This window comes from Chaetura pelagica, unplaced genomic scaffold (genome assembly GCF_000747805.2).
Source record: "Chaetura pelagica isolate M959 unplaced genomic scaffold, ChaPel_1.0 scaffold401, whole genome shotgun sequence".
In the NCBI taxonomy this organism is placed as follows: domain Eukaryota; kingdom Metazoa; phylum Chordata; class Aves; order Apodiformes; family Apodidae; genus Chaetura; species Chaetura pelagica.
This window is the reverse complement of record NW_009952259.1, coordinates 1,956,604-1,964,663: the sequence shown is the minus strand read 5'-3', so window position 1 is coordinate 1,964,663 and position 8,060 is coordinate 1,956,604. Positions and strand designations below refer to the sequence as shown.

The 8,060-nt window shown below is 38.8% G+C and overlaps 1 protein-coding gene across 1 annotated transcript in view; it reads left to right on the top strand.

The window, feature by feature from the left end:
* The first annotated feature begins 3,397 nt into the window (after window positions 1-3,397).
* LOC104397486 (golgin subfamily B member 1-like) overlaps window positions 3,398-8,060 on the top strand; it is a 31,593-nt gene continuing 26,930 nt past the window's right edge. The window contains exons 1-6 of the mRNA XM_010007446.1: window positions 3,398-3,442; window positions 4,091-4,234; window positions 5,296-5,442; window positions 6,384-6,512; window positions 7,132-7,302; window positions 7,665-7,850. Coding sequence (XP_010005748.1) covers window positions 3,398-3,442; window positions 4,091-4,234; window positions 5,296-5,442; window positions 6,384-6,512; window positions 7,132-7,302; window positions 7,665-7,850 — 822 coding nt within the window. The remainder of the gene's footprint in view (window positions 3,443-4,090; window positions 4,235-5,295; window positions 5,443-6,383; window positions 6,513-7,131; window positions 7,303-7,664; window positions 7,851-8,060) is intronic.

Below are 8,060 nucleotides of genomic sequence, written 5' to 3'. Positions count from 1 at the left end.
GGGGGGGGAAGGCTGGGGGGGGGGGTGTCGGGCACCCCCGGGCCGAGGGGCTGCAGGTGGCTGCTTTGGGAGAAATAGCTCATTTTCTGCACCTCTGGGGGAAATAGCTCATTTTCTGCACCTCACACGCACCTGCGGTTCGCTGGGGGCTGTGCTGGTCTTTTTTCCCCTCCCCCGTGGTGCGCTGTTCCAAAATAATCCGGGGGGGAAGGCTGGGGGGGGGGGTGTCGGGCACCCCCGGGCCGAGGGGCTGCAGGTGGCTGCTTTGGGAGAAATAGCTCATTTTCTGCACCTCTGGGGGAAATAGCTCATTTTCTGCACCTCACACGCACCTGCGGTTCGCTGGGGGCTGTGCTGGTCTTTTTTCCCCTCCCCCGTGGTGCGCTGTTCCAAAATAATCCTGCTTTTTAATATTATTTGTAAGAGGTAAATGCGGTCAGTGTTATTAAGAACTAATGTTTATAATAGACACAAGTAACAGCTCTATAAACGTACTGTTGTATTAACTTTACAGAGTACCTGTGGTTTGATTAACCCAGCTTCAGTGTTTGGGTTTCTTTGCTGCATGTCATGTGTTTTAGCCAGGAGACTTTTAAGTCATAGATGGCACAGACCATTTGAAAACAAGTTCTAACTTCAACGTCTTGGCAAGACACCAACAAGGATGCAGACAAAAATGTGCAGATACCATAAGAAGATAATGCTATTAAAATGTTTTTCTTTAAGTCTGTGTGCTTAAAGCACAAGTTCTAGGAAGTGGATTTAAAATATAATGCTTACCTGAGTTCTTCCACATTTGTGCTGTTTTCTGCAATAGTCTTGAGCAAGAGGTGAGAAAGGGGGTTGCTCTTACTTCTTAGGTAGTAAGAGGAGTGGAGTTCTGCCTCAGTGTTTTTTTCCATTGTATTTCTTTAAGAGAGGGAGAAAGGTCCAACCTTAATAGTTTCACAGTGAGAACTCAAATGAGTGCTCTGGGAAGCTGCTTTTTATATCAGAATGATTTTGAAGTAGATGTAGGGAAGATTAGACAAATACGAGTAGTTCCATGGGAGTCAGTGGATCACTTCTCTGCCTGGGTAATCATGCAGGTAACAATGTAACCTGTAACAATACTGTTCAATATTTTACCATGTAGACTGGTCACCCTCAGGATGAGGGACTTCTGTGACTGCTTTAGTATGAGCTGCTGCTGTCCTGTCTGATGTGTTCTCCTCTGAGCCCCTTGTGCTGGGTCCTCTGATAATGTAACTCAGGGGAATCGAATAGACTGGAAAATAACTCTGATGAATAATACATGTTTAGAGTGTTTTTTAGCTGGATTTGGCTGCAGCTGGTGCTGGGACGACAGAATGGATGAGTATGAAGGCAAACCTGGCAGAGACACTTTTCTTTTTGATAACATCCCGTTGCAAACAAGAGCCTAAATCTCAGTTATACTTTGAGCATCAGAAGAAACTGGTTTCATAAAATGAAATGGGCCTCTGTGGGATTTGTGAAAGGTTCAGCTCTCCTGCCTTCTGCTCTTCAGTGAAGAAAAGATTAATGGAAATGAATGCATAGTGGATGGCAAAGAATGGTTATCAACACAGTAGAATAGAATCAGATAACTTAGCTTGGAAAAGACCTTTAAGATTGAGTCCAACTGAATATGCAAGGTGAAGAGCAGGATGAGGTGGTATTGGCAGTGATAAAGAATGTGGAACCTTGAAGGTGAGAATGAGTGGTTTGAACTTACAGGGGAGAGACAAAGTATCTGTCACAGGGAAAACTTCGGAGAGGGTAGCTGCAGATAGTTTGGACCCCATGCTTCTCTTGTTTGATGCCTGGTAGTGCAATATCCAGGACATAGGCTGCCAGAGGAAGGAAAATGGTGTTGGAAAACTTAATTGAATTGTGTGTAGCTGTACTGCAAGGTGAAGGGATAGGGTTGAATGGTCCAGTGTTCAATTTCAGTGTTTTAAATTGCTATCAGTACCCCAGAGCAAAACCAAAACCCAAACCCATTATTGGTAGACTGGAGGAAAGTTTGTTATGTTTTGTTTCCCAACTTGATTTGGAAAACTTGTCAATATTTAGTGTCCCTGATGTAAATAAAAATACATCAGAAAGTAGCACTTCAGGTATTCAGATAAGAATGCTGGTAGTGAAGTGAGCAAAAGTGATTGCATTAGTCAGAGCTGGAAGTGAGCTAAAAATAGATTAAATAAAAATGCACCACCACATTCCATCTTGTGAGACATTTTGTCCTCTTTGTACTTGGGTAACCTGTGTACATATCTAGAAATGATCTTTTTGCTGAGGACAGATTTGATATTACAGCTCTGGAGGAGTTGTGAGGGCTCTTTGAATCTCCAAGCCATGGTTGGTTTGTTGACTTTAGCGTTGGAAAATAATGTTAGCATAATGAAGTTTGGCCTTGTGGTTAATGTAGGCCATAGATTGCAGTCTGTGAATCCTGCTTGTAGCTTTGAAATGGTAAAACAGCTTTAAAAGCAGCCTCTGTTATCATTCTGAATGCTTTTTAAGATAAGCTATTTACTCGTGTTTATGGGAAACTGATTTCCAAATTCAGGACTGATCTATGCATGCATATTTTCTAAGTCTGTAGTACAGATTTGAGAGGACAGATTATTTTCCTTTGGGTGTTGCTAGTTGAGACTGAAAACTGCTGAACAGGTACAGCTTCTCACTTCATGTGGAGGAATATCATCCAGAGGCTGAGCAAGATATGTTGCTCTGATCTCAAGATTCTATTTGCAAGACACAATTTGAAATTTCCTGCATAGGCTGTTTTACAGACTTTGCCCCCCTTTTTTTTTTCTCAACCAAATTTGTTAGTGTTATTCAGTAAAGGTCTTAACCTTTGAGCTGCCTTGTACCTACATGATCTATAGGATTTTGCCTTTTAAAACATTCTTGTGGTCTTAGATACAGGCATTTATATGCTGATCAGTGACCTCAAAGGTTGCAATGCTGGTGTTTTTCAGATATGCTGCAGTTGCACAGCAATTAAAGTGGTTTGTTCTTTAATGTTTTTAGTCTTTATGTATGAATTTATACAAATATACATTGATGTAATCTCTGTTACATTGCAGTGGCAAGCAGTGTGAAAGGTCAGGTTAAATATTAGGCAAACTATGTGTGGTTTATATCTTGTATGTGGGAGAAGCAACTATGCTGAATAAAGTTTTTTATATTTTATACCTAATTTCATTATTTCTCAGCACCTGGTAATATGGTGATCAGAAGTGCTGTCAGAGTTGAACAAAAAAATTAGTTTCAAACGTTTTACAGTGAAATGTGTAGAGAGAAGTAGGAGCTAGTTACAGTTATCTGCGAGCCACTGATACTTACTGTGCTGTTATTTCTTTTATGTTTTTAGAGCCATCGTGAAACTATGTGGAAATGGGGTAGTGGAGAGGATTCTCCTTCCAAAACAGTAGTAAGTATTGAATTGCTATTAAAATAAGATTTTCTTAAGAATTTCTGATATAAAGCCTCTTTATTTTATGATATGCTAATTCCTCTTTGGTAAATAAGTTGCTTAACTAGTTTTACCATGACTCAGTTTAGGGACTCTGATAGTCAGGTTGGGTTCTTGCTTCCTGGCTACTTGGCATTTAATCTCTTGTGAGTAACACAGTGTCTCTGTTCTTCTTCGCTGTGCTTATCTTGCTGTAAAAACACATCTGCAGGAATTACATAAGCTTTATGCCAAGTGTATCTTTTGTCTGTAGTATGTTCAATATCAATATTTTACTTGACTAGGTTCAGTAATGTTACTGGTTGTTACAATGTAAATCCAGAAAATGAGGAAAATCAGTTTTGGATGCTTAGATAGTTTTGCTGTATCTCAAACTAATATTCCTAAACCAGTTTCTAAAGTTTATAATTTCCTGTGTCTATCAAACTTGCGAAAAACGTCTGATACAGGTGTATATATAGGATATATAAGTTTTAGAATTACACTCTAATAAGATTTGCAGAATGTTTTAAACAAAAACAACCAAACACCAACTGAAGACTTGTTGCAGGAGCAGGGCTGTGTCTGCACCATTTTGCTTTTTCCAAGTATGCTTAATGTCTGAAGGCTGCAGGCTCTCAAGATGCAGGAAACATGTCGGTGACAGATTTGACTGAGCAGCTGACAAGGACTGAACAGCTGGTAGCACAGCTAAAGGGGCTTGTCAGAGAGAAGGATGCTGAGCTTCGAGATAAAGATCTGCAGTTAAAGGTACCGTGCCTGTATTCTTGTGTAAAAGACTGTTAAAACCCTCCACCTTTTGCCCTGTTTCATCATGAGCAGTTTTATAGGCTTACCATCAGTTACAGCAGCTGTAGGAACACAGGAAACGTTGATTACACTTAGCTGTTATGTTTCTGCTTTTTTACCAGTGTGTCTTCTGGTCCAAAATTGTAGCAACATTTGGGAATTACACAGGCAACATGTTCCTTGCATGAGCAGATGCACTTAATAATTGGAAGGGACAGGCTGGCTTTCTGAGGCCTAGGGGTGCATGGTCATTTTAGGCTAAGTATGGGGAAAATACCATCCAAATCATTACTAGGCATTTGGTGAGATGCCAGTTTACCTCCAACTGAATTTCTGTAGGTAGTTTTTTATTTCTCCTTCCACTGTAATTGTCTTCTTATTGTATAATCATCTTACTGTTAATGCTACTATGTATTGCTATTATCCTTTGCTTGTGACTGGCATTAAGAAGGAAGGAACTAGAATTTTTATCTAGTAATCGGAAGGGTTTTGAGGGTTTGTTCTTTATTCTGTTGTTTTTTTAAACAGTCATTTGATCTATTCCTGAAAGAGACTATTTTTATACTTCCAAAAAATGTCTTCTGTGCACACTAACAGCCAAGTGTTCAAGTATTGCATTGTCTAGAACTGATTGTAAAATAAGTCACCTGTTTAAGCAAAATGAAATAGGCTTTTATAGTCTTATGAAGGTGCCTTTTTGGCATAAAAAAAAATAAAATTAACTCTTCTTGCAAAAAAAAAAAAGTAATCAACCCCTGATATTGTATTGCTATAAAAAACCAGGACAACTTCTGACATCGTAATTCTCTGAATAATTCTCTACAATAATAATAACCATGTGCAGAAAGTTTAAATAATGAAAGGGTGGTTGTTTCATATATGCAGACCTGTTGCAAGTGACTTTATAATGTCTCTTCAGGAGAAAGATTTATTTGGTAATCTATATATTTATTTTATTCAAGGGAAGAGTGGAAGGATGCAGTTGTTTGTGTAGCTAATTTTCGTGACTTTGGTGTTTGTAGGAGGAGAAGGAATCTGCTGATGCCAAACTTTCCAAGTTGAAGCTGCAAAACAAAGCAAAGGTAGCATCACTGACCTCACAACTGGAAGAACTTAAGAAACAGGTATCAGCATCAGGAGGCTTAGAGGCAAAAGCAGAACAAAAAAAGGTAAGTGTCCTTACATTTGAAAGCAGACAGCATTTCTGTAAGGCTGTAGGCAGTTCTGTGTGCTGGACTCAAATGTGGAATTGAAGTTCAGACTTTGAGCTGAGTCAGTTTAGGATCAGGTAGAACCTGTGTGGTGCTGTCAGTCCCTCTGTGTATTTCTATTTCATTCTTTTATCTCTCTGTAGAAATTTAGAGAATTGTGCATTCCTTTCAGATTATTTTAGTAAAAAAATATTCTTACTGATCTTCATCTTATTAGCAGCTCAAACTTATAACACATAAATTGGGAAGATAAGTTTTTGAGAAGTGAAAACAAAGGCTCACTTGTTACTTTAATGTCCAAGATAAAAGAGAAAATACAAAAATGTCCTTGGTAGGGTAGCAAAATGTAAATTAAGTGTACTAATGTCTCACTGAAGTGACCAGGGTTTTACCATTAGTATTCTCAGATCAGTTTTCTGCTGTGTTATTTTGTGTGTGCAGAAAGGGAACAGAAACAGACCAGGTTGTTGAAGTCCCTCCCTAGGTGCCCTCAAGGATGTGCACTATTTATGCTTCTGCTTTGCTAATAAAACATGTTTTTAGCAATAGCACTTGGTTTCTTTTGTAATGGCAAATAATTCCTGTAACCCAGTAGTTGTACCTACTGAAATTACCATTGGAAATGTGCTTAGGAACAGTTTAATTACTTACTGCACTTTCTAGTCCAGTTTGCAGCAATAATTGTCATTAATAGTTGAAATATGAATATTTTTACAAGCTTCATACAAATTCTGTGCCTGATTTGTCTAGCTTCTATATGGAATATGTAATGTATAAGAGAATTGAAACACAAACCATGACTAAAGTGCACTTTTTCTTACCAGTTTCTTCTGAGTAGGTAGAGCTGTGGAAGTCAGGTGTTACCTCTTTACATAATGCAAAACTCCCTGTTTTTGCAGGCATCAAAAGATGGTGACCAGGAAAATGCTGCAGCTGCAGCAAATCGTGGGAAAATACTAGTACTGAGAAGGAGAATTGAAGAACTAGAATCCCAGATCACACAAAGAAATGAAGAGCTACAGAAAAAGGTGGTGGTTTATACAATGCTAAATGGGTGGTTTCTCACATTTGTGGTGTAGGATCATGTTTAAATATATTAATTTAAATCTATTTATATATTGAATTATATTAAACAGATATTCTGAGAGCTTTCTATGGAGTAGACAGAGAAGTTTATAGGCAACAACTTGGCCTGAGCAAACCCTGTGAAAGTCCTGTCATTGTGAGCAGTGAATCCTGAAGTGTCCTTTTGTAGTTGTTTGAAGGTAAATGGAACAGAATGCACAAATAGGAGCTTTGTGGGTTAAATCTTATATTTAAATTTTGTGTTTTGAACCCAGTTCTCTTCTGCTTCAGGTTTTCTTGATGCAAAAATAACAGGGAGAAATGTAGGCAAGGGATGATTTCATGTCATGGTTTGTAGCTGTTCTGTGGACAGGACTGGTGGTTGTGGAAAGTGGCAGGAATATGAATCCCGCAGAATTGCAGAGAGGACGGCTCAGTAATTAAAGACTACTATTAAAATTGGAGCAGGTTATAAATTTGATTGGAATTTTTTCAGTACCCTAAGCCAGGCAATAAGGAAATGATGGAACTGTTCCGTGCTGTGGATGGTGGAACCAGGCAGTGCTGTCCTTTCATTTTCAGAGTATGGAACTGGAGGCCCAGCGCTGCCGGGGGACTGAAATGGATGCCATGCTGGCAGAGAAAGAAAAGAAGTTAGCTGAGAGAGATGCTTATATCATCGATTTACAGATGGCCTTTGGATCCGGTGGTGTTACCAATGAAATTGGGCTTTTGCCCAATGAAGAACTGAAGGTATATTAGCAGCTCAGATATAAAATCTCCATAGAGGTTTCAAGGAATCAACGATGGGTTGTACGGTGGATCCTTCTCTGAAGCACAAATCCTCTGCAGTTTTTCATGTGAATAAAAATTCTTTATTGATTATTTTCATTTATGTTAGTAGAACTATCTTTATTTACTCCTTTTGTCATGATCGTTAACATGTATTAGGATCAACTTCAGAAGCTGCTGACAGATTTCATTCAAATTAAAGCCAAACCTAGATTTGAAATTTAATGTTGCATTAACTGAGGGAAGGGCTAGGAAGTGGCTTTATGTGGATCCTCTCTTTCTGGGTCTGTTCTTCTAATTGTATTTTGGTTTGCATTCTCAAGAATCAGCTGGCTGCTAAAGAGTCATCACTGCAAAGCATGGAGATTCTAGTTCAGAACCTTACCAAGAAGGTTGGAGACAGTGAAGAAAAATGTAGTTTGTTCCAGGAACAGATTGAGAGTCTGAAAAACAATCAGAGCAAAGAAAGAGAACGTTTCCAAGGAAAAGAAGCTACCTTTATGGAAAATGTAAGTAAACAACAGTGTAAAAATATTTACATACCCATTCCTTGATGTTGCCAGGCTCTTCCAACTCCCTTGGAAGCTAAATCTTGGATTTTCAGATGATATGCCTGATCTCTCAGCATTTGAGTTCTACCATGTGTGAAACTGTTCATCTCAGGATTTCCCACATCATTTGATGTCTTGAGCTTATTTTATCTGTAACAAAAATGCTAC